Raw genomic sequence first — 27,838 nt, forward strand, 5'->3', positions numbered from 1 at the left:
CGGATATAAGCATAAAAAGATAAACACTTTGGTCCAAAAATAACAAAAACTACGACTTTATTGAGCATTGTCTTCTCTTCAAACAAACGTGGAAGAGAAGCCAATGCTGAATAAAGTCGTAGTTTTTGTTATTTTTGGACCCAAATGTATTTTGGATGCTTCAAGAGACTCTAATTAACCCACTGATGTCTCATATGGACTACTGTGATGATGTTTTTATTCCCTTTCTGGACATGGACAGTATAGTGTGCATACACTTGCATACGCTCTCAGACTAAATATAAAATATCTTAAACTGTGTGTGAAGATGAGCGGAGGTCTTACGGGTGTGGAGCGACATTAGGGCGAGTTATTAATGACATAAATTAGTAACCCTTTAAATAACATTCAGTCTGTGTATTACTGCAGACTCAGCTGTTATGATGAATTTATAGTCCCTTTTTTCCCCTCCAGTCCCCATTCACTTTCCTTGATGCAGAGCAGTGTGAACATTCTGCAGAGTGTCTCCTTTTGTGTTGCACTAAACCGGTTTGAAGGACATGATGAGGCAGAGTAAATGAGGACAGGGTGCTCTTTTTTTTTAGAGGGTGAAGTAAAGTTTTTTTTCTGTGGTTGTGCTAGTGTGTGTAGCCTACTGCAGAGGAAAATTCTGCATCGGGAACTCCCTGCGCACGCAACTTTCACCAATAAACCGACGAGACGAATCTGCCGCTCGCGTTCGTGGAGAGAGAGAGAGAGAGAGAGAGAGAGAGAGAGAGAGAGAGAGAGAGAGAGAGAGAGAGAGAGAGAGAGAGAGGTTGAATGCGCTGCAGAAACGCTCGTGTTCTGGTTTGGATGTGGCGATTCAGCGCAGGATTCTGATCCAGTTCGAGCGAAAGTTTGCCGCAGACCCAACATGAGGGAGTGTGTGTGTCTCCTGGTCCTCGTCCTGATGTGTATCTGCGGATCCTCGCAGTGTAAGTACCCGACACACACCGCTATTCCTGCCCAGAGCAGCGCAAACTTCCCCGGCTGAAGTTGCGAGTCTTTCCAGGGTCCGTGTCGCCGAGGCAGGCGAACGAGTTCCTCCGCAGACAGCGAAGGGCCAACCAGGTGTTCGAGGAGACCAAGCAGGGTCACCTGGAGCGGGAGTGTGTGGAGGAGACGTGCACTAAAGAGGAGGCGAGAGAAGTCTTCGAGAATGACCCTGAGACGGTAAGACAGTCCGAATAATCTGTGCCGTTCCCTAGTTAGTGTGCACTCTATAGGGCTGACATCTGTCACATTTGTAGAGCATCTGTCTTATAAAAGAAGAAGTGTCATTAGAACTCATGCAAAATCATGACCCTGAACTAATCTAAATGATCGAGCTGATTACACTCATGAATATTCACGAACATAATTGAATTTATGTATGTATCAATATTTATATTTTGGTACATAAAATCTGGATACACACACACACACACACATACAGCTCTGGGGGGAAAAAAGAGATCACTTAACATTGAGAAATCCATGTTAAGTGGTCTCTTAATTTTTTCCAGAGCTGTATATATATGATATTAGTGCTGTCGAATCGATTAATCGCGATTAATCACATCTTATGAAACTTGTTTATGTGTCTATATCGTTTGTGTGTGTGTGTGTGTGTGTGTGTGTGTATACAGCAAAATTATGAGTCCACTTAACATTGATTAAACACACTTTTATGTTAGTTGCGATTAATCGATTTGACAGCACTTATGTGTGTGTGTGTGTGTGTGTGTGTGTGTGTGTGTGTGTGCTTGTGTTTATATAGATAATAGATGTATACTGTATATTAGATAGATTTTATATTAGTGCTGTGAAATCGATTCATCATGATTAATCGCATCCAACAAAAGTTTGTTTATAATTTTATAATTTGTGTGTGTGTATATATATGAACACAAACATTTATGTTAGAAGCGACTAATCGCAATGACTAATCGATTTGACATCATATATATATACTTACTATAGATCTAGGGTTAAAATTAGGGTTATATATATATATTAGTGATGCCAAATCGATTAGTCATTGCGGTTAGTCATAGTTAATATTTATTATATATATAACCCTACTTTTATCCCTAGAGCTACAGTAAGTACTTGTAAGTACTCAGTACTTGAAATGTTTAATTACACTTTAACAAGGACACCTTAAAATAAAGTTTAACCTAAATGTGAGATATAATAATCATAAGTTCTCGTGCTGCATTGATGCTGTCATACTTTCCCATGAGGCTGTGCACTGCACCTGATTTCACATCAATAATCCCGCATGAATATGATCCTCTGGGAGCTGATATGCAAATGAGCCGCTTCTGATTGGTCCCTGTGTTGTTGACAGAGTGTTGAGGCTGGAATGTGTTTTTGATACAGAATGAATTCCAGTGTGGCGGCGCGTGTCTGACTCGTCATGTCCTGTGTGTGTGTGTGTGTGTGTGTGTGTGTGTGTGTGTGTGTGTGTGTGTGTGTGCTGGGGAGATTTAATCCTGTTTGGTCTGCACATAAGGATCAGGTATTTGGGAATGTTTGGGAAGCATGAAAGATTATGATGACATCAGCACCTTAATACTTTCTATTCTTAGCGAGGAGAAATTCTGGAATGAAGGTTATTTGCGGAAGGCCACTTCAGTCCAATCACAGTGTCCGTGTTGTATCATCTGCAGCAAAGTTAACGCAGCTCTACGGAAGACAATGGTGTCGTTATTCAGCTCTGCTCATTATTGATCATTAATATTCCTGGATATGAAGAGTCTTAAACTCTAGGAAGGTGAACGAAGCTGATGAGGAGACAGAGACTGGGAGTTTCAGTCCCAGAATGCATTATTCACCGGCAGCGCGTGCGACCGGCTTCTCTGACGCTGCAGATTTCTCACTGCAGTGTGTGTGTGTGTGTGTGAGTCAGCATGCCGGTTACCAGCTGAAGTCTTTAACGCACAGAGGATGAGACACTGATTCGCTCAGAGCTCGTGTGAGGACGTCAGGGATCCAATCGCTTTCTCTCATTAATGCTGATTTATTAATGTTCATACACAATGAGAGGTGTAGATTCACTCCACCCATAACTCTGCAGAGAAAGTGTGTGTGTGTGTAAGTGTGTGTGTAAGTGTGAGTGTGTATGTGTGTAAGTGTGAGTGAGTGTGTGTGTGTGTGTAAGTGTGTGTGTGTGTAAGTGTGAGTGAGTGAGAGAGTGTATCTGTGTAGATTTACTCCACCCATAACTCTGCAGAGAAAGTGTGTGAGTGTGTGTGTGTGTGTGTGTGTGTGTGTGTGTGTATGTGTGAGTGTGTATGTGTGTAAGTGTGAGTGAGTGTGTGTGTGTGTAAGTGTGAGTGAGTGTGTGTGTGTGTGTGTAAGTGTGTGTGTGTGTAAGTGTGAGTGAGTGAGAGAGTGTATCTGTGTAGATTTACTCCACCCATAACTCTGCAGAGAAAGTGTGTGAGTGTGTGTGTGTGTGTGTGTGTGTGTGTGTATGTGTGAGTGTGTATGTGTGTAAGTGTGAGTGAGTGTGTGTGTGTGTAAGTGTGAGTGAGTGTGTGTGTAAGTGTGAGTGAGTGAGAGAGTGTATCTGTGTAGATTTACTCCACCCATAACTCTGCAGAGAAAGTGTATGAGTGTGTGTGTGTGTGTGTGTGTGTGTGTGTGTGTGTGTGTGTGTGTGTGTGTGTGTGTGTGTGTGAGTGTGAGTGTGTGTGTGTGTGTGTGTGTGTGTGTGTGAGTGAGTGTGTGTGTAAGTGTGTGTGAGAGAGAGTGTATCTGTGTAGATTTACTCCACCCATAACTCTGCAGAGAAAGTGTATGAGTGTGTGTGTGTGTGTGTGTGTGTGTGTGTGTGTGTGTGTGTGTGTGTGTGTGTGTGTGTGTGTGAGTGTGAGTGTGTGTGTGTGTGTGTGTGTGTGTGTGTGTGTGTGTGTGTGTGTGTGTGAGTGAGTGTGTGTGTAAGTGTGTGTGAGAGAGAGTGTATCTGTGTAGATTTACTCCACCCATAACTCTGCAGAGAAAGCGTGTGAGTGTGTGTGTGTGTGTAAGTGTGAGTGAATGAGTGAGTGTGTGTATGTGTGTGTGTGTGTGTGTGTGTGTGTGTCCTTTCATACCACCTCAGAAACATGAGACAGGACTCATTATCCTGATCTAGGACAGAATAAGGGCTCAGCGTGTCAGGACAGGATCCGCGTCTCTGCAGCTTCATCATGTCTTCAAATCTAACGTTTATTCATTGGCATAATTAATCATTTCTCTTTTACAGGAATATTTCTACCCAAAGTATCAGGGTGAGTGTCAGCGGCGTCTCTTCTCTGTGTGTGATATTGATATAATTGTTGATGATGATCTGACGTCTGACTCTCTTTAATGCTCAAGCGTGTTTGGAGAAGTTTAAAGGACCAGAGAAGAAGCAGGATCTCATCACCTGCGTCCACAGTGAGTGACCACACACACACACACACACACACACACACACACACACACACACACACACACACACACACACACACACACACACACACACACACACACTGCCCCTAAACCTACCCATCACAGGGAACATTCTGCATTTTTACTTTCTCATAAAAACTCCTCCTGTGTGATTTATAAGCCTTTTGTAAAGTGGGGCCATGGGTAATGTCCTCATATTTCACCCTCTCCTGTAATACCTGTGTCATACCCATGGCATTATACACATTTGGGTCCTCATATGTCACATAAACATGCCCACACACACACACACACACACACACACACACACACACACACACACACACACACTGCCCCTAAACCTACCCATCACAGTAAACATTCTGCATTTTTACTTTCTCATAAAAACTCCTCCTGTGTGATTTATAAGCCTTTTGTAAAGTGGGGCCATGGGTAATGTCCTCATATTTCACCCTCTCCTGTAATACCTGTGTCATACCCATGGCATTATACACATGCCCACACACACACACTCTCTCTCTCGTCCGTCTGCAGTGCTGCAGTGCGTTTGAAGCATCTTCTCCTCTTCAGCTATTAATATCTTCATAAAGCGATCATGAGGAGTTTGATCCGGCATCTGATCGTCCATCAGCTCAGTAAATCCGGCTGAAGGTGTAGGGTGTGTGTGTGTGTCTGTGTGTGTGTGTGAGAGTGAAGGCCGTCTGGTGGGTGTGTGTGTGACGATCGTCATGACGTCTGATGGGGGCTCGTCCTGCTTTACTCGCTTCTGCTGATTGGAGGGCAGCCTCGTGCTGCGCTGTGATTGGTCGTTCTGTGTCCAGCAGAAACCCTGAGTCGGAGGGAGAGAGAGAGAGAGAGAGAGAGAGAGAGAGAGAGAGAGAGAGAGAGAGAGAGAGAGCGTGCGTGCGTGTGTGTGTACGTGAGAGAGAGACATTGCGTCCCTGAGCTCTTCCTGTCAGCAAATGCAGAGTCATTGAAATACAGAGAATGACATTCAGCTGTCACACGACTCTCTCTTAATATGAAAACGCGTCACATAATTAAAGCGATAGTTCACCCAAAAATGAAATTTCTGTCATCATTTACTCTCCCTCATGTTGTTCCAAACCTGCATTAATTTCCTTCTTCTGCTGAACACAAAAGAAGATATTCTATGGTAGTCAAGGGGGCTCAAAATCTGCTTATATACAAACATTTTTCAAAATATCTTCCTTTGTAAAAGTCAATAAAGTCGTAGTTTTTGTTATTTTTGGACCCAAATGTATTTTGGATGCTTCAAGAGACTCTAATTAACCCACTGATGTCTCATATGGACTACTGTGATGATGTTTTTATTCCCTTTCTGGACATGGACAGTATAGTGTGCATACACTTGCATACGCTCTCGGACTAAATATAAAATATCTTAAACTGTGTGTGAAGATGAACGGAGGTCTTACGGGTGTGGAGCGACATTAGGGAGAGGAGTTAATGACAGACATTTCATTTTTGGCTGAACTAACCCTTTAAGCTCATCGTGTTTTATTGTCCTGTAGATATTCCTGACCAGTGCTCCCCGAACCCCTGCAATCATTATGGGATGGTTCGCTGTGAGGACAGGAAGGGCGAGTTTCTCTGTCACTGTTTCACGGGATGGAGCGGCGTCAGGTGTGAGAAAGGTATACACACACACACACACACACACACACACACACACACACACACACACACACACACACACACACACACACACACACACACACACACCCAGATGGGCTGTGACTCATCTTACCCAGCCCAGAACAGAGCCGCATTCATCACACAGAGGCTCAGATGTTCTTCTTCACCTCCAGCTCAAAGGAAAGTGTGGCCAGTTTCTGCTCGGCACTGAGCCTCTTGCTGTCCCAATTCACCAACTTAGACTACGTCCTAAAAGTGTGCACTGCAAAAAATGCTCTTCTTACTCAGTCATTTTGTCTTTTTTCCAGTCTAAATATCTAAAAAATCTTCAATTAAGATTAATTTACTAGATCAGTAAAACGACAGAAGATATTTTTTCTTGTTTTGTTGAAAATAAAATCAAAATGAGTTTTTGCTTAAAACAGGCAAAATGATCTGCCAGTACTATTCAGTGTGTGATTTGGGACGCAGGGCCTATGTTCCCACGGGACTCCGCCCACCAGTCCTGAGCGGCTCCTGATTGGTTAACGGTGCCCGTGTCTGTTTGTGATTGGCAGATGTCAACGAGTGCAGCAGAGAGAACGGAGGGTGTGAGCACGAGTGTAACAACACCATGGGCAGTTACCGCTGCTCCTGTCGTCACGGTTACAGACTCTCGGGTCACCACAAGTGTCTGGGTAAGTCCAACGATTGAACACACACACACACACACACACACTATATACACACATACACACACACACACATTCATACACACACAAACACACACATATATATATATATATATATATATATATATATATATATATATATATATATATATATATATATATATATATATAATAAATTAAATAAATAAACAAGTTAGTGCATATAAATAAATAAATAAATATTAAATACATACAAAATTTGTATATATATAAATTTTAATCACAGTTTTGTATTTATTTAAGAGTAGTATATAATTATCAGTTCTGATTTTAAGTCAGTATTGTGAAATATAAACTGAATTGTCAGATAAAAAAGCGCCAATATCTTGTTTATTCTGTGGCGGAAACGAGCTTTCATACGTCCTCCTCCAGCATCTAAATATAATGCCTTTACATCTCATGTGTGATGAGAAGCTCATCATGATGGCCAGTGTTAGAATCGCTGCACGCTTCTCTGCACAGATGTGGACGAGTGTGTGGAGACTCCAGGTGTGTGTGGGAGCGCACGCTGCTCAAACCTCATCGGAAGCTACAGCTGCCTGTGTGAGGAGGGCTACGTCTACGACAACATCAGCAGGAGCTGCGCAGGTACACACACACACACACACAAACACACACACTCTGAGCACATCGTCATGAAAGTAACACAACCACATGAGTGTATTACGTATTTTAATTCAGATCTAATTCAGAATCTAAGCTGGCGTCACTGAATCATTCATGCATTTGATTTGTTCAAACAGCTGATTCATTCAGTAATTAAGTAAATGGCTCCATATGAACGAGTCATTAAATCAATCACCTGATTTATATAAAACACTGATTCATTCAGAGACGACACACTGCTGTGTGCTCAGTTCTGCTCTGGCTTTATAGGTCATGTTTTTATTGGCAAACTTGAACAAAAACAGACAATACTGTGTCTAAAATATAGCGCAATATTAACTTTTGATGTATTAAAGGGGCGGTGAAACACTCAGTTTCAGTCAATCTCATGTCAATCTTGAGTACCTATAGAGTAGTATTGCATCCTTCATATCTCCGAAAAGTCTTTAGTTTTATCATATTTATAAAAGAAATATGGGCTGTACCGAGTCTTTCCGGAAAAAACCGAGCGCCTGGAGGCGTATCGTGTGGGCGGAGCTAAAGAATGACGAATGTGCACAAAGCGGTGACGTCCTCAAGCGTGGAGAAACCCATCTATCTCAGCTAATACAGATAATGATCCAGAATCAAATCTGAGGCTGAAATAAATTGAACAGGAGAAACGGCAACATCAGGACGTCCGTCTCTGTGGTATGGACTGTATTTAGGGGCCTTTGTGTGCAGTTTATGAGGACATGATTCGGTTTATGGACTATTGTATGTGACTAGACCTTAGAGGTAGCAAGCAAAACGGTTTTGCACGTCAGAGTCAGAATAGTGTAACGTTATACAGAACAACAATGGAGTAACCGTTAGCGCATTTGAATGACGAAGCACGCGATCGTATCGTTTACTGATGTTTACTCATGCGACGGTAGCCAATAGCAGAGACATTTGAAGTTGATTTACTCACCGGCATCTTCCAAAGCAGGACCGCTCTGTCAAAAACACACTTCTTTGGTATGATTTGGTGAAGTCCTGTGACAGCAGTGACCGTGGAGATCCACTTTGCGACGCGACTGAAGCGATGCCTTGAAGCTTCCCGTCATTTCTGCGTTCAAATCGGTTCAGATGCAGCGCTGCCTTCCCAGAATGCTGTGCTGAAGCGTTGAAGTCGCTCGACGTCACCCATAGGAATAAAGTGGAGCATGGCGCGACAGAAGTGTTCACGGACGACTGGATCTGCACCTGAGAGACTGTTTACAGCGTGCATTTCCTCTCTCGCTCTAGTCACGCGCGCGCGCCCTACCGGGAGAAGAGCCCGTACGGCCCATACAAGGACCTTCCGCTCTATTAACGTCAAGCCGACCCATACTCGAAAAAAACTCGCCGAAACTTGTGAGAAACCGGAAGGAGTATTTTTGACACAGAAATACTCCATCAAACGTCCAACATTAGTTTTTGAAATTTTGTCTATGTTTAGGATGGGAATCCAAGTCTTTAACAGTGGAAAGCTCAGTATGCATGAAACAGCATTTCACCCCCCCTTTAAACTGCTGTATATGGCTCTCTATATGAACGAGTCATTGAATCAATCACCTGATTTGTTCAAAACACTGACTCATTCGGAGATGACACGTATTTTAATTCAGATCTAAATAAGAATCTAAGCTGGCATCACTGAGCCATTGATTCATTTCATTTGTTCGAACAGCTGATTCATTCAGGAATTAATTACATGGCTCTCTATGAGCTCTCTATGAACGAGTCATTGAATCAATCACCTGATTCATTCAAGACACTGACTCATTCGGAGACGACAAGCTGCTGTGTGCTCAGTTCTGCTCTGGCTTTATAGGTCATGTTTTCATTGGCAAACCTGAACAAAAACAGACAATACTGTGTCTAAAATATAGCGCAATATTAACTTTGAATGTTTTAAACTGCTGTATTAAAGAATGAGCGTCATGCAGCGGTCTGAAGGAGCTCATCCTGACCTTCATCTCTGAGCTCAGTCTCAGTACAGGAGGTTTCAGGCTCATTATCTCACATTATAGTTTTGGTGACTTTTCACCCAGTCGTTAGTGTGTCGGTTACACAACTCCAGCTCCACTTTAGTTTCCTACACACTTGAGCAGAGAAAATATTTGCTGTGGATCTGTGTTTCGTCCATCTGAGTGTCTTTCATCATCCAAAACGAGAGGAGGAATTATTATATAATGTGTGTGTCTTTCACTTTAGGTCACTTCCTGTTGACTCATTAAAGACACATAGAGCAGGTCCAGAATGAAGCTCATTTATTCCAGATTGTGCACCCTCATGATGTTCTGTTTTCCCCGTCAGACGTGGACGAGTGTGAGACGCATGTGTGTGAGGAGGAGTGTGTGAACACGCCGGGAAGTTTCCGATGCTACTGTGACGGACGACAGGGAAAAAGACTGAGCCAAGATCTCAGGGGCTGTGAGGTGATCGCGCACACACACACACACACACACACACACACACACATGCTTGTTTTTGTGACATATGGGGACATTCCTTTGGCAGAATGGTTTTTATACTGTACAAACCGTATTTTCTATCCCCCTCCACTGCCCCTAAACCTACCCATCACACACACACACACACACACACACACGCGCACGCACACACACACACACACACACACACACACACACACACACACACAAATCTCCTGTCATGCATTTTTACTAAAGGCCCTGTTATACTCTCAATGTGTTTATGATTTCACTCACATCTGTCCTCGACCGACTGAAGGGAAGAAATGAACCAGAGATGATTTACACCTCAAAGAAGGCGGAGCCTCAGAGCCACACCCACCTATTACATCATCACCAGAGATGATTTACACCTCAAAGAAGGCGGAGCCTCAGAGCCACACCCACCTATTACATCATCACCGGAGATGATTTACACCTCAAAGAAGGCGGAGCCTCAGAGCCACACCCACCTATTACATCATCACCGGAGATGATTTACACCTCAAAGAAGGCGGAGCCTCAGAGCCACACCCACCTATTACATCATCACCGGAGATGATTTACACCTCAAAGAAGGCGGAGCCTCAGAGCCACACCCACCTATTACATCATCACCGGAGATGATTTACACCTCAAAGAAGGCGGAGCCTCAGAGCCACACCCACCTATTACATCATCACCGGAGATGATTTACACCTCAAAGAAGGCGGAGCCTCAGAGCCACACCCACCTATTACATCATCACCGGAGATGATTTACACCTCAAAGAAGGCGGAGCCTCAGAGCCACACCCACCTATTACATCATCACCAGAGATTATGTGTTTCCCAGCCGTAGCAAACTTTTCCAGAACTTTCGGTTTCAAACTGCAAACTAATTTTGTTTGGTTTTATTCAAAATGGCGTCACACCAGTTGGTCTGCGATTTCTCTTGAAGTATATCGGGGCCTTTACATTTGACTAGTCACATGATTACAGTCTGAAAGATGATATTTATTAATATTGTTTAAAATTCTAAAGCTTTATTTCGAGGTTTAAAATAGATCTCATCTGTATATAAACAGATGAATATGCATACACACACATTTGTGCAGATGTTAAGCTTCATATTTCATCTTCTTTCAGATGTGTAGCACAGTTTCACTTCTTCACATCCTCAAACAGAAACACACAAACATTCATCTTTGTTATTACAGTGTCGAAGGTTTAACTAGTTTTACTTCGTATGTTTAGTTTCAGTTTTATCTTTCACTTTTAGCTGGTGTTGAAGTAGTTTTACTTTCATTTCTTTCTTGTGAAAATGACTTTTAGTTTCATTGAAGTTTGTAGTATCGGTTTTAGTACAAGAGGTTCCTTCAGGCTTTTATCAGAAATGAATCTCCGGTCAAACTGGACTAGTTCTACCACTGCTCCATCATAACTAATAACTGATCATAATTCTGTTGATTTTTGATTGACTGGATCAACTTTAGATAAACCAGCAATGGAAACAACCAACACGTCACAATATTCCTCATTATAATAATTCATACGCAGAATAAAGGGGCGGAGCCTAGTTAAGTTAGTCGTGTGTTGAAACTGCCGGTTATGGTAAGGGGGCGGGACATTTCCCAAACACCAATCACAAGATAGTGCTACAGCCGACCAATCAGAGCACAGTGTGCTTTTCAAAAGGAGGGGCTTCATAGGGAACTAAACAGAGTTACTGACAGACTGGGAAGAGAGGAGCCGCAACAATGGAGAATATGAGGAAAATAATCAACATTCAAGCTCTAGTAGAGCCAGAACACAACATCAAGAGTTTTTGCTCTTATGCAAATCCTTAGTTTGATTATTTGCAGATATTTGCTATATTGCCAAAAATTTCGGGACGCCTTCCCATCCCATTGTTAACCCGTGGGGTTTAATCTGGAGTCGGCCCACCCTCTCTAACAGCTCCAGCTCTTCTGGGAAGGCTTTCCTCAAGGTTTAGGAGTGTGTTTATGGGGATTTTTGCCCATTCTTCTAGAAGCTCATTTGTGAGGTCAGGCACTGATGTTGGACGAGAAGGCCTGGCTCTCAGTCTCCGCTCTAATTCATCCCAAAGCTGTTCTATCAAGTTGAGCTCAGGACTCTGTGCAGGCCAGTCCAGTTCCTCCACACCAAACTCCTCATCCATGTCTTTATGGACCGACGCTTTGTGCACTGGAGCGCAGTCATGCTGGGACAGGAAGGGGCCGTCCACAAACTGATCCCACAAAGTCAGGAGCATGAAATTGTCCAAAAGGTCTTGAAGCATTAAGAGTTCCTTTCACTGGAACTAAGGGGCCGACCCCTAAAAAACAGCCCCACCCCATAATCCCCCCTCCCCTTAACTTTACACGTGGCACGATGCAGTCATGCGAGTCCCGTTCTCCTGGCGACAGCCAAACCCAGACTCGTCCATGGGATTGTCCGACTGAAGCGTGATTGGTCGCTCAGAGAACACGTCTCACTGCTCTAGAGTCCAGTGGCGGCTGCTTTACTCCACTGCATCCCACGCTTTGCATTGCTCTTGGTGATGTAAGGCTTGGATGAGCTGCTCGGCCATGGAAACCCATTCCATGAAGCTCTCTCCGCTGTTCTTGAGCTCATCTGAAGGCCACAGAAGTCTGGAGGTCTGGAGCTGTTGACTCTGCAGAAAGTTGGAGACTTCTGCGCACTGTGACCCTCAGCATGCGCTGACCCCGCTCTGGGATTTAACACTTCGTGGCTGAGTTGCTGTTGTTCCCAATGGCTTCCACTTTGTTCTAATCCCACTAACAGTTGAGCGTGGAATATTTAGTAGTGAGGAAATGTCAGGAACGGCCTTATTGCACAGGTGTCAGCCTATCACGGCCCCACGCTTGAGTTCACTGAGCTCCTGAGAGCGACCCATTCTTTCACTAATGTGTGTAGAAGCGTCTGCAGGCCGAGAGCTGGAGTTATACACCTGTGGCCATGAAGAGATCCAACACCTGAACTCAGGGATTTGGAGGGGCGGCACAATACTTTTGGCAATATAGTGTATATTGATTTTCTTCCTCTCTGTGTGTTTCTAAAGAGCATCGAGCTTCATCTGCCGCTGGACATTAGGAGAAATTCTGGCTCGCTGTATCTTGGACGCATGTTCAGCGGGATTCCTGTGGTCAGGCTGCGCTTCCGCCGCAGGGTCCAAACCGGGTGAGCACGGATGAGGGTTTTCAAGAGGATCTCAGCGACTTAATAATAATAAAAATGTATTTGTATAGAATAGGAATACAAATTTACACAAAGACAGTAATCAACAGATTTAATGTAAAATAAAATTAATTGCAATATACACTGCAAAAAATGCTTTTCTTACTTAGTATTTTGTCTTGTTTCTAGTCAAAATATCAAAATATTCTTATATTAAAAAACATTTACTAGAAAAGTAAAAAGTATTGTCTTGTTTTGGGGAAAAATAACTTAAAATTAGGAGAGTTTTTGCTTAAAATAAGCTAAATAATCTGCCAATGTGGTAAGAAATTTTTTTATTTTTTATTTTATTTGATTGGGACAGTGCATGTTAATGAACAAAACATGGAATACATGCTTGTAAACATGCCGGATTGTAGCCAAGAGCTAATTTCCATCCATAGTCCCACGGGCTAAGGTCACATAGATCACAAAAACAAAAGTTATCAAATATCCTATAAACAATATTCACATAAGACTCGGGATCACAAATACATCCATATGCACATGACGAAATACAAAAGTTAAAATAAGAGGCAACATACTCACTAATGTGTGCAACTTTGGTTTGCCCATAACCATTTTTTTATCGGACTTCGAACAAGCTAATGTAGGGCATTGTAATAAAGTTCGTAGATTGGAAGGAAGCAGGCGGGAACCGGCGAACGTTTAACAACTTTTATAAAATAAACAAAACGAAAGTAAACCGCGGACAGCCCCTCACGGACGACTGCCCGCACACACATAAACAAAACTCAACGTAAAGTCCAGGCCTGGTCCTCTCTCGTCCTTCACTGGTGTCGCTCGTCCGTAAAGGCCTCCGAGCTCCCTCATGAGAGGACTCGAGACCGGTGTGGCTCGCAGCTGACGCTCCTTCGCAGTCACGTCCCCGGTCGCACTCGCTCCGCCCATGTCCCTCGCTCGTTCACCTCGCCACAGGCATTCTCTCAGTGTTACAGGAAGACTATTCCACATGTTCCCAGCTCGGACAGAGGACTGAAGGTGGGATACCTGTGGGGTATTATCATGTCTCCTCTGGTGGAGGCTCGCGTTAATGTTGCTTTAAGATTATTTTTCTTACCCCACTGGCAGAGTATTTTGCTTATTTTAAGAAAAAACTCTTCATTTTTAGATATTTTGTTCACAAAACAAGACAATTACTTTTGCTTGTCTAGTAAATACTTCTTGTTTTAAGAATTTTTTGATGTTTGGACTAGAAATAAGACAAAAATACTGAGTAAGAAGAGCATTTTTTGCAGTGTATCAACTCAATATCAATAAAGAAACCTTCACATCATATTATTATTCTGATAAGCAATTTTAATGTCTTATCCCGCTTTTTTAAAATGTGAGTGCTTGGAGCCTCTTTGACTTCATTAGGAAGAGAATTCCAAATATTTGGAGCATAGTGGCTAAAAGAAGAACCAGCGGATCAAACTACTGAACTACTGAATATTGAAGATTAGCACTAGAGGACCCTTAAACTACGATTTGGAACGTATCTTGACAGACAGTCTGAAACGTATAGAGGTGCCAGATTATGCAGGGTTTAGAACCCAATATAAGAACCTTAAAGTCAATCCTATGATGAACTGGTTACCAATGTATTTCAAATAGAACCGGTGTAATATGCTCTCTCTTTTTAAATTTCATTAGTACTTAAAGGACAACTCTGGTGAGAAATGACCCTCGGGGTGATTAACAGATGGTCAGCGAGTAGATCGTTCTCATGAATATCGTATGTAAAGAGTTTTATCTCTAAAAACAGATTAGCTTATAACGCTAGCATAGGGGGCACAGGGTAAGTGACATTAAACCGCTAGTTAATACCACTAACACGGCTCACACTAACACGGCAGCATAATGAGGGTCCCTACATGCAAACCGAAGCACTGAGAACTTTATAAGAGGACAAACAGTTTAATAAGAAGATACTTTATAAAGACAGTACATTACGCGCTCACAGACGGCAGCCATCTTGGAGAACAGTCTGCGAGTCGAGCCACAAGCGCTGTGCTAAGTGAGCTGGTCGATAGGAATTAAGTTTGTGAAATCTAATTACATGGACATGCATGAATTATATCTGTTTATTAAAATATATGGTTGACTAACTACAAGGGAAGAAGGCGTCCCATATGAGACTCACAGTCACAGTTCATCTCTTAGCTCAGCGTTCGTGGCTCGAGGTATTAACTAGCGGTTTAATTTGACTTATCCTGTGCCCCATAGACTAGCGTATAAGCTAATCTGTTTTTAGAGATTACACTCTTTACATTTAATTTCATAAGAACACCTCGCTAACCATCTGTTAATCACCCCTAGGGTCATTTCTCACCGGAGTTGTCCTTTAAACATGCAGCATTATTTCAGTAGATCTGTTTCTCCCCAGTTTCACAGCGGAGTTTGACCTCAGGACCTACGACCCCGAGGGCGTGATATTCTTCGCCGGCGGCCATTTGAACAGCTCCTGGATTGTTCTGGTGATGCATCATGGGAAACTGGAGCTGCAGCTGAAATATGGAGCCGTGAGTCGAGTGACGAGCAGCGGCCCGCAGGTCAATGACGGCCAGTGGCATAAGGTGAAAGGTCACTGCAGGGGTCATGACTGAAACACACACTCACACACGACACACTAGCTATATTTCATTTCAAAGATGCAAATTTAACTTGTGCTCAAAAATGGAATATCGCATTTCATATTCAAGGGAACAAAATCTTCACTTTTCCTCCATCAAACACCTCAAAAAATGCTCTTCTTATTTAGTATTTTTTTTCTTGTTTCCAGTCTAAATATTTCTTTAGACTGTTTATATATAAACAATTCTTAAATCAAGATTCTTTTACTAGATCAGTAAAATGACATTAGATATTTTTGCTTCTTTTCTGGGGAAAAAAAATCTAAATGAAGTGAGTTTTTGCTTAAAACAGGTAAAATGATCTGCCAATGGGGTGAGAAAAATAATCTTATTTCTGTTTGTAGTCTTGTTTCATGTTTCCGTCCCAAACAGAAATAAGATTATTTTTCTCATATATTAGTCTCTTAGATATTTGGACTGGAAACAAGACAAAATGACTAAGAAGAGCATTTTCTGCAGCGTATTTCACAACTAAACTCTTGTAAGTCTCTATCAAATAATAATAACGTTCCTGCTAGAGTACTTTTTCCAAAAAATCAGCTTCCAAAGAGTCTTTCTCAGAACTCCCCCAAAAAATCCACATTTTTAATGCTGTTCATAAAAAGTCTTAATTTAATAATATCTCCCTAAACTCAGTCATGGCATTAAATGTTGCATGAGGGATTGTTTTCCTTTAATGATTTCAAAAGTAAAGTAAATTTGCTGAACTCATTGTGTGCTTGACAGACATTCCTGTGACACACTGACCAACACAAAACTTTCTTTTAAAGGTGCACTATGTAGTATTTTTGCAGTAAAATATCCAAAAACCACTAGGCCAGTGTTATATATTTTGTTCAGTTGAGTACCTCCAAATGTTTCCAGCTGTTTGTAAATTGTGAGAAAATTTCTATTTTAACCAATGACCGGGACGTGTCAGCATAGCGTCTGAGCGAGTCGCCGGTCAATCGCGTCATATCTGCGACCCTCGGTTTTATTCTGCAGAAGCGCTTTACTCTTAGCAGTGTGAACATGTCACAGCAGCGCCGAGCGAACCCTCAAAGGAACGTCAGAACATCATTTTAAACACACTTAAATGTATCTGATATGATAAACAGAGCTGCTGTACCTTATAATCATGACCGGAAAAGCAGAAATAGTGCGTGCGCCCGGCGACTGTGTCCCGTCATAATAAAAGTCCCGGTGCTCGCGAGGCTTGTGTTTGTATAACAATCGGTCCAGCGGCCGTGCTCAGCTCCTCAACACTCGGTCCTGCTCTGCTTCACTACAGTAACGTTAATAACCGCATCCATCAACATGATTTCTGCCCGTGTCCTATTTTCCACCGGCTGTGAGGTGAAGACCACATGTCCCAAGATGCTGCGCTCACACTTGGCGTCATCAAACTACGCCTTTGTTTAGAATAGGCGCCCTCCAGTGGACGGAAAGTTGCATAGTGCACCTTTAACAAACTCGTACATTTCCCTTCATGAAAGCTCTTGATGTGTGTCATGTGACAGATCTCAGTTGAGGAGCAGGGGCGGAGCCTCGTCATCAAGATTGACAAGGAGGCGGTGATGAAGATCGCAGTGAATGGGGATCTGTTCACGCTGAATAAAGGCATGCATGAGCTCAACCTGACAGTAGGTGGCGTTCCCTTCAGAGACGACGGGCTGGTCAGCAGGGTGAGCTACAGATCAAATACATTACAAAACTGACCTGTCTTATATAGTCTCACATCAGTCTCACATCGGTCTCACATCAGTCTCACATCAGTCTCACATCAGTCTCATATTGGTCTCACATCAGTCTCACATCAGTCTCACATCAGTCTTATATTAGTCTCTCATCAGTCTCAAATTAGTCTTATATTAGTCTCACATCAGTCTCATATTAGTCTCAAATTAGTTTCATTCATAACATATATTTGTCTCACATCAGTCTCACATCAGTCCTATATTAGTCTCACATCAGTCTCACATCAGTCTCATATTAGTCTCACATCAGTCTCACATCAGTCTCATATTAGTCTCACATCAGTCTCACATCAGTCTTATATTAGTCTCACATCAGTCTCACATCAGTCTCACATCAGTCTCATATCAGTCTCTCATATTAGTCTCATATTAGTCTCATATTAGTCTCATATTAGTCTCACATCAGTCTCATATTAGTCTCACATCAGTTTCATATTAGTCTCACATCAGTCTCATATCAGTCTCACATCAGTCTCATATTAGTCTCACATCAGTCTCATATCAGTCTCACATCAGTCTCATATCAGTCTCACATCAGTCTCATATTAGTCTTATTTTAGTCTCTCATCAGTTTCATATTACTCTCATATTAGTCTTATATTAGTCTCACATCAGTCTCACATCAGTCTCACATCAGTCTCACATCAGTCTCACATCAGTCTCACATCAGTTTTTTATATTAGTCTCAAATTAGTTTCATTCATCACGTATATTTGTCTCACATCAGTCTCATATTAGTCTCACATTAGTCTCATATTAGTCTCATATCAGTCTCATTCATCTTGTCTTAGTCCTGCATCAGTCTTATATTTATCTCAAATCAGTCTCATAATAGCCTCATCAGTCTCATATTAGTTTCACATCATTCTCTCATTAGTCTTAAATATGTTTCAAATCAGTTTCATCAGTCTCACAATAGTCTTCAAATTAGTCTCAAATCAATCTCATAAATCTCATTTTGTTATTAAGATCAGCTTCAAATTATAACAAATAATTCCAGTAGGAATCCTGTGCATGTTTCTTTATGAGTTCTGGACTAGAGGAAGCGCATCATCTGTTCATCTGCGTGTGTCTGACAGACGTGTGATTTAAGGCCAGTCTGAACACGCTGGTCTCATGATCGCAGGTTAACCCTCGACTGGACGGCTGTATGAAGGACTGGCGCTGGTTAACCGGTGAGGACACGTCCATTCAGGAGACCATCCGGAATAATGAGCGCATGCAGTGTTACGCCGTCGAGGACCACAGCGCCTTCTACCCCGGACACGGCTTCGCCTACTTCAACCACAGCCACGGTGAGGCGGGATTATATACTTCTGTGGGGATTAATCTTATTTTGAATTCATTTACTTTTACTTTTAGATTTGCAATTTTCATTTTATTTTTTATTTTAGTCATTTTTATGTTTAAAGGGTTAGTTCACCCAAAAATGAAATGTCTGTCATTATCTCCTCTCCCTAATGTCACTCCACACCCGTAAGACCTCCGCTCATCTTCACACACAGTTTAAGATATTTTATATTTAGTCCGAGAGCGTATGCAAGTGTATGCACACTATACTGCCAGCAGCCATATCACTCTGTAGCCCAACACTGGTTTCCCACTGAAGCTAAGCAGGGCTGAGCCTGGTCAGTACCTGGATGGGAGACCAACTGGGAAAACTAGGAGCTGCTGGTAGAGGTGTTAGTGAGGCCAGCAGGGGGCGCTCACCCTGTGGTCTGTGTGCATCCTTACACCCCAGTATAGTGACAAGGACACTGTACTGTCAAAGAGCACCGTCCTTCGGATGAGACGTTAAACCGAGGTCCCGACTCTCTGTGGTCATTAAAAATCCCAGGATGTCCTTCGATTAAGAGTAGGGGTGTAACTCCGGCATCCTGGCCAAATTTGCCCATTGGCCGCTGTCCATCATGGCCTCCTAATAATCCCCATATCCTGATTGGCTTAATCACTCGGTCTCCTCTCCACCAATCAGCTGGTGTGTGGTGAGCGTTCTGGCGCAATATGGCTGCCGTCACATCATCAGGTGGATGCTGCACATTGGTGGTGGTTGAGGAGATTCCCCCCTTCTATGTAAAGCGCTTTGAGTGTCTAGAAAAGCACTATATAAATGTAAATGAATTATTATTATTACTGTCCATGTCCAGAAAGGGAATAAAAACATCATCACAGTAGTCCATATGAGACATCAGTGGGTTAATTAGAGTCTCTTGAAGCATCCAAAATACATTTGGGTCCAAAAATAACAAAAACTACGACTTTATTCAGCATTGGCTACTCTTCTGGGTTTGTTTTTAATCCTCAAATAAAGATTCAAACGGTTATGAATCAGCGAATTGATTCATGATTCAGATCACGTGTCAAACTGCTGAAATCACGAGACATTGGCGATCCGAATCATGAAGGAGTGGAGGTCTTACAGGTGTGGAACGACATTAGGGTGAGTCATTAATGACATACATTTTTGGGTGAACTAACCCTTTAAGTTTTGTCACTTTTAATAGTTTTGTGTTAACACTTTATAACAAGGATCCATTGGTTAACATTAACTAACATTTATTAATCTTAGTTAAAGGGATGATGAATTGAGAAATTGATATATAAAAGCTCATGGTAATATAAGAATATCCTGTAAGTTAAGAGCTGAAAACTTCCTTGTTAGTCAAAGAAAAGCTTTTATAGACCCCAGGCCCAGAATACGATTGTGAATGCATCTTTACGTCATCGAGTGACGAAACTACAGAACAGTACGTCCAGAGCACGTCCAATTCAGTAGCCCCGCCCACTGACTCATCTAATTCAGTAGCCCCGCCCACTGACTCATCTAATTCAGTAGCCCCGCCCACCGACTCATCTAATTCAGTAGCCCCGCCCACCGACTAATCTAATTCAGCAGCCCCGCCCACTGACTCATCTAATTCAGTAGCCCAGCCCACCGACTCGTCTAATTCAGTAGCCCCGCCCACCGACTCGTTTTATTCAGTAGCCCCGCCCACTGACTCATCTAATTCAGTAGCCCCGCCCACTGACTCATCTAATTCAGTAGCCCCGCCCACCGACTAATCTAATTCAGCAGCCCCGCCCACCAACTCGTTTAATTCAGTAGCCCAGCCCACCGACTCGTCTAATTCAGTAGCCCCGCCCACCGACTAATCTAATTCAGTAGCCCCGCCCACCGACTCGTCTAATTCAGTAGCCCCGCCCACCGACTAATCTAATTCAGTAGCCCCGCCCACCGACTCGTCTAATTCAGTAGCCCCGCCCACCGACTAATCTAATTCAGTAGCCCCGCCCACCGACTCGTCTAATTCAGTAGCCCCGCCCACCGACTAACCTAATTCAGTAGCCCCGCCCACCGACTCATGGAGCTGTTCGGATCGCTAGCCAGCACCAATAAACATGGCGAAGAAGATAGCAAGATATTGTGGAAGAACAGTCGCTGCATAAGCTTCATTCGGATCATAATATTAGGAATATGGGATACTTCATTTGTTTTTAATGAAGTTCCAGTTCACGTAAGGAAAATATGTACGCGTGTTCGCTTCATTTCACTGTGGAATCGTTTGTAAACAAATCTCAGGTCGATCTGGACATATTGAGATTAAAACACAATTCTGTTTCTTCTATATTGGATCCGACAGGAATGGTGCAACACACTTATGTGAGTAAAACGTCTTTTTTATATGTAGTAGTAGTGCCAGGGCTGTGTGTTTTCCAGACGGGCTACCAAAAGGTATGCCTGTCGGCAGGCTTTGAATCTCAAATAGTGAAATAATATTCCTTCCTTGATCTGTGTGTGTGTGTGTGTGTTTGTGTGTGCGCAGTTAGCATTTATATCCACTGATCGGGCGGGTCAAGTAATACAAAAATTATATTCCAATGAATCACGGGTTCATGAGAAATAAATCATTGTGTTTGTTTGATGAAGACGTTTAGCGAGCCCTGTGTGAGAATCATTCCGGCGCCGCTTTTTAAAACAATCCCTCATGTGAACTGACAGAGCTGAAGCTCATTAAATATGCAAATCTTATCCAATCCTAGCTGTGGGCGTTTACTTCCAAGTCTCCAGTGACACGCCCATCAAAACCAGCGTTCAGGAGAGAGCCTCAAAACCAGTGTAGAAAAGAGCCTATTACTGATGAGTTATGATGTTTCTGAATGTAAAACCACACACACGTCATTAGTTGACCTCAGACAACAGCATAGAGCCAGTTCATGACACCTTTAATGGTATTTATATTTTGTAATTTGTTTGTAAATAGTTTTACAAAAAAACATTTTAGTTAACGATAATATGCCTGCTTCCCGTAGGGGACAATCAGACGCTCAGTGTGCATGTGAACCTGCGTCCCGCCTCCTCTGTGGGCGTCCTGTTCGCTCTGGTTCGGCAGGACAGAGTCCCGTTCTCCATCTCTCTGTCAGACTATCATCCTGGGACACTCCAGTGGACTGAGGTGTGTGTGTGTGTGTGTGTGTGTGTGTGTGTGTGTGTGTGTGTGTGTGTGTGTGTGTGTGTGTGTGTGTGTGTGTGTGTGTGTGTGTGTGTGTGTGTGTGTGTGTGTGTGTGTGTGTGTGTGTGTGTGTGAGATTTTGGTATTTTCCAGTGGATTGGGGTGTGTGTGTGTGTGTGTCTGTGTGAATGAGATGATGGTGTTTGAGATGTCTGATCTGAACTGATTTGAACTGTGACCCTACAGCACGTGCTGGTGTCGTTTGGTGACGTGGTGGTGGCCAGTGTCCCAGTGAACCTGTGTGATGCTCAAACACACACAGTGAATGTGACGGTGTCCGGGAACAGCTCCATTCTGGAGGTGGATGGGCAGCTCGCTCAGATGGAGCTGGTGGAGAATGTGGAAGCTCTGGATCTGATGTCCTCGTACAGCACCTTTATAGGAGGCATCCCAGGTAACATATCACATCAGTCTCACATCAGTCTCACATCAGTCTCACATCAGTCTCATATCAGTCTCATATCAGTCTCATATTAGTCTCACATCAGTCTCATATCTGTCTCACATCAGTCTCACATCAGTCTCACATCAGTCTCATATCAGTCTCATATTAGTCTCACATTAGTCTCACATTAGTCTCACATTAGTCTCACATCAGTCTCACATCAGTCTTATATTAGTGTCACATCAGTCTCACATCAGTCTCACATTAGTCTCACATCAGTCTCATATCAGTCTCTCATATCAGTCTTATATTAGTCTCACATTAGTCTCACATCAGTCTCACATTAGTCTCACATCAGTCTCACATCAGTCTCTCATATCAGTCTCTCATATCAGTCTCACATCAGTCTCATATCAGTCTCTCATATCAGTCTCACATCAGTCTCACATCAGTCTCATATCAGTCTCATATCAGTCTCATATTAGTCTCACATCAGTCTCATATCTGTCTCACATCAGTCTCACATCAGTCTCACATCAGTCTCACATCAGTCTCACATCAGTCTCATATTAGTCTCACATTAGTCTCATATCTGTCTTATATTAGTGTCACATCAGTCTCACATCAGTCTCACATTAGTCTCACATCAGTCTCATATCAGTCTCTCATATCAGTCTTATATTAGTCTCACATTAGTCTCACATTAGTCTCTCATATCAGTCTCATATCAGTCTCTCATATTAGTCTCATATCAGTCTCTCATTAGTCTCTCATCAGTCTCATATCAGTCTCTCATCAGTCTCATATCAGTCTCTCATCAGTCTCTCATCAGTCTCATATCAGTCTCTCATTAGTCTCATATCAGTCTCATCAGTCTCATATCAGTCTTTCATCAGTCTCATATCAGTCTCTCATCAGTCTCATATCAGTCTCTCATTAGTTTCTCATCAGTCTCATATCAGTCTCTCATTAGTTTCTCATCAGTCTCATATCAGTCTCTCATATTAGTCTCATATCAGTCTCTCATTAGTCTCTCATCAGTCTCATATCAGTCTCTCATCAGTCTCATATCAGTCTCTCATCAGTCTCATATCAGTCTCTCATCAGCCTCTCATCAGTCTCATATCAGTCTCTCATCAGTCTCATATCAGTCTCTCATTAGTCTCATATCAGTCTCTCATATAAGTCTCATATCAGTCTCTCATCAGTCTCATATCAGTCTCTCATCAGTCTCATATCAGTCTCTCATCAGTCTCATATCAGTCTCTCATCAGTCTCATATCAGTCTCTCATCAGTCTCATATCAGTCTCTCATATTAGTCTCATATCAGTCTCTCATATTAGTCTCATATCAGTCTCTCATTAGTTTCTCATCAGTCTCATATCAGTCTCTCATATTAGTCTCTCATTAGTCTCTCATCAGTCTCATATCAGTCTCTCATTAGTCTCATATCAGTCTCTCATATTAGTCTCATATCAGTCTCTCATCAGTCTCAAATCAGTCTCTCATCAGTCTCATATCAGTCTCTCATATTAGTCTCTCATTAGTCTCTCATCAGTCTCATATCAGTCTCTCATTAGTCTCATATCAGTCTCTCATATTAGTCTCATATCAGTCTCTCATCAGTCTCTCATCAGTCTCAAATCAGTCTCTCATCAGTCTCTCACCAGTCTCTCATCAGTCTCATATCAGTCTCATATCAGTCTCTCATATTAGTCTCATATCAGTCTCTCATTAGTTTCTCATCAGTCTCATATCAGTCTCTCATATTAGTCTCATATCAGTCTCTCATTAGTTTCTCATCAGTCTCATATCAGTCTCTCATATTAGTCTCATATCAGTCTCTCATCAGTCTCAAATCAGTCTCAAATCAGTCTCTCATCAGTCTCTCATCAGTCTCTCATCAGTCTCATATCAGTCTCTCATATTAGTCTCATATCAGTCTCTCATCAGTCTCATATCAGTCTCATATCAGTCTCTCATATTAGTCTCATATCAGTCTCTCATTAGTTTCTCATCAGTCTCATATCAGTCTCTCATATTAGTCTCATATCAGTCTCTCATTAGTTTCTCATCAGTCTCATATCAGTCTCTCATATCAGTCTCTCATATTAGTCTCATATCAGTCTCTCATCAGTCTCAAATCAGTCTCAAATCAGTCTCTCATCAGTCTCTCATCAGTCTCTCATCAGTCTCTCATCAGTCTCATATCAGTCTCTCATATTAGTCTCATATCAGTCTCTCATTAGTTTCTCATCAGTCTCATATCAGTCTCTCATATTAGTCTCATATCAGTCTCTCATTAGTCTCTCATCAGTCTCTCATTAGTCTCATATCAGTCTCTCATATTAGTCTCATATCAGTCTCTCATCAGTCTCATATCAGGCTCTCATCAGTCTCATATCAGTCTCTCATCAGTCTCATCAGTCTCTCATCAGTCTCATATCAGTCTCTCATTAGTCTCTCATCAGTCTCATATCAGTCTCTCATTAGTCTCATATCAGTCTCTCATCAGTCTCATATCAGTCTCTCATCAGTCTCATATCAGTCTCTCATCAGTCTCATATCAGTCTCTCATCAGTCTCATATCAGTCTCTCATTAGTTTCTCATCAGTCTCATATCAGTCTCTCATATTAGTCTCATATCAGTCTCTCATTAGTCTCTCATCAGTCTCATATCAGTCTCTCATTAGTCTCATATCAGTCTCTCATCAGTCTCTCATCAGTCTCATATCAGTCTCTCATCAGTCTCATCAGTCTCTCATCAGTCTCTCATCAGTCTCTCATCAGTCTCATATCAGTCTCTCATTAGTCTCTCATCAGTCTCATATCAGTCTCTCATTAGTCTCATATCAGTCTCTCATCAGTCTCATATCAGTCTCTCATCAGTCTCATATCAGTCTCTCATCAGTCTCATATCAGTCTCTCATATTAGTCTCATATCAGTCTCTCATTAGTCTCATATCAGTCTCTCATCAGTCTCTCATCAGTCTCATATCAGTCTTTCATCAGTCTCATATCAGTCTCTCATTAGTCTCTCATTAGTCTCTCATTAGTCTCATATCAGTCTCTCATCAGTCTCATATCAGTCTCTCATTAGTTTCTCATCAGTCTCATATCAGTCTCTCATATTAGTCTCATATCAGTCTCTCATCAGTCTCATATCAGTCTCTCATCAGTCTCATATCAGTCTCTCATCAGTCTCTCATCAGTCTTATATCAGTCTCTCATCAGTCTCTCATCAGTCTCATATCAGTCTCTCATCAGTCTAATCATGAGACTAATATGAGATAATACTAATCCCGTGCGAATAGTGCTTAAGACTAGGCAGATATTAACTATATTATGGGGAAGCAGAGGCGAAGCAGAGATATACTCGGGACATGCTAGCTGGTAACATAGGATTTCATTCATTATGCTAAGCTAAGCTAATGGCAACCCTGTCAAACTAAAACAATGCACTGAGACAAAAATGCATTTGCCCACATCTCTAAATGAAGGAGAGAAGCTGAATAAGCCCTATTTCTAAAAATGCTGGAGTGTTCCTTTAAGACTTTAAGACCTGCGGAAACCCTTTTTAAAGGGTTAGTTCACCCAAAAATGAAACTTCTGTCATTAACTCCTCTCCCTAATGTCGCTCCACACCCGTAAGACCTCCGTTCATCTTCACACACAGTTTAAGATATTTTATATTTAGTCCGAGAGCGTATGCAAGTGAATGCACACATACGGATCGCGTGTCAAACTGCTGAAATCACGTGACATTGGCGATCCGAATCATGAATCAATTCGCTGATTCATAACCGTTTGAATCTTTATCTGAGGATTGAACACAAACGCGGAAGAGTAGCCAATGCTGAATAAAGTCGTAGTTTTTGTTATTTTTGGACCCAAATGTATTTCGGATGCTTCAAGAGACTCTAATTAACCCACTGATGTCTCATATGGACTACTGTGATGATGTTTTTATTACCTTTAATAAAATCAAAATTGAACCCTAAATTTCATATTTGGGTGAACTAACGCTTTAAAAAGCGTGACCCCTGAAACCCGTCTCTGTATTGTGCAGTGTGTGTAAATGTGGCCAGTGCTTTAGTGTTATATTTGCTGATTTCCTCAGCTCTGCTGAATGTTGTTTGTGCTGAATGTTGTGCAGATGTTTCGCTGGTGTCCACTCCGGTGTCGGCATTCTTCACGGGCTGCATGGACATGCGGGTCAACGGTCAGCTTTTGGACGTGGACGAGGCCCAACACAAACACAACGACATCCGCTCTCACTCCTGCCCTCTGGTGGTGCAATAACAGCCGCATTCAAGTCCATCAAAGTGCTTTCGACTGCGGGAGGATGTTTAATCAGGATCCGCTGATCCACTAAGGCCTTATTCACGCACGAGATCCTTGCCACACATATAGCACAGCCAGAGACGTGCACACACACTGCAAAAGATGCTCTTCTTACTTAGTATTTTTGTCTGGTTTCTTGTCCAAACATCTAACAATTCTTACATTAAGAAACATTTACTAGACATTGTCTTGTTTTGGGAAAAAATAACTCAAAATGAAGAGAGTTTTTGCTTAAAATAATCTAAATAATCTGCCAGTGGGGTGAGAAAAATAATCTTTTTATCTGTTTGAATTAAAGGAACAATCCACTTAAAACAAAAATAGGCTAATTTTCCAAATCCTATAGAGTTAAACAGTTGAGTTTTACTGTTTTTGACTCCATTCAGCCGATCTCTGTATCTGGCGGTAGCACTTTTAGCATAGCTTAGCATACATCATTGAATCGGATTAGACCATTAGCATTGCGCTCAAAAAAATGACTTTCAATATTTTTCCTATTTAAAACTCAAATCTTCTGTAGTTACATGGTGTACTAAGACCAGCATAAAATTATTATTTTTTAGATCACAACCACTGATTCTTTCTTTCCTTGTTTTTCGTTGGTATTCTGTGGAACATGATGGTAGTAGTATACACCTTCGACTTACTATCACAGCTCTTTGCAACACACAGAACCATGGCTAATCGCACAGGTTTTTTTGCACATCATTTGCCGGCTGCAACTCTGCAAGTATTTTCTGCAACTACACAAACTTAGTGCCGATCGCATTGGAAGTTACCTATATATCCCGGCATAATGCCAGGAATGAGAGAATAGTTTCTATCTATATTGGTATAAAAATCTAAACTTTTCATTTTCCGTTGCTCTTAGTACACAGTGTAACTACAGAATAGTCAAGATTGAAATAGAAAAAAATATTATCTTTGAAAAAATCTTTTTTTTTGGTCATCTGATTCAATGATGTATGCTAAGCTATGCTAAAAGTGCCACTGGCAGATACAGAGATCGGCTGAATGGAGTCAAAAACGGTAAAACTCAACAGTTTAACTCTAAGGGACTCAGAAAATGAGCCTATTTTCAAAAAAAGAAAAAAGTGGCGTATTTTTCTCAC

The 27,838-nt window shown here is 42.0% G+C and overlaps 1 protein-coding gene across 1 annotated transcript; it reads left to right on the forward strand.

The window, feature by feature from the left end:
• The first annotated feature begins 638 nt into the window (after nt 1-638).
• gas6 (growth arrest-specific 6) lies at nt 639-27,391 on the forward strand. Its single transcript, XM_067442317.1, has 15 exons — nt 639-956; nt 1,034-1,194; nt 4,256-4,280; nt 4,369-4,428; nt 5,979-6,101; nt 6,660-6,779; nt 7,275-7,400; nt 9,741-9,862; nt 12,959-13,077; nt 15,503-15,692; nt 17,249-17,413; nt 18,612-18,780; nt 21,797-21,939; nt 22,183-22,390; nt 26,539-27,391. The coding sequence occupies exons 1-15, from the start codon at nt 896-898 to the stop codon at nt 26,682-26,684; spliced, it is 1,938 nt and encodes a 645-aa protein (XP_067298418.1). The 5' UTR covers nt 639-895; the 3' UTR covers nt 26,685-27,391.
• The last annotated feature ends 447 nt before the right edge of the window (nt 27,392-27,838 follow it).

The sequence above is a fragment of the Pseudorasbora parva genome, chromosome 4 (genome assembly GCF_024679245.1).
Source record: "Pseudorasbora parva isolate DD20220531a chromosome 4, ASM2467924v1, whole genome shotgun sequence".
Lineage (NCBI taxonomy): Eukaryota > Metazoa > Chordata > Actinopteri > Cypriniformes > Gobionidae > Pseudorasbora > Pseudorasbora parva.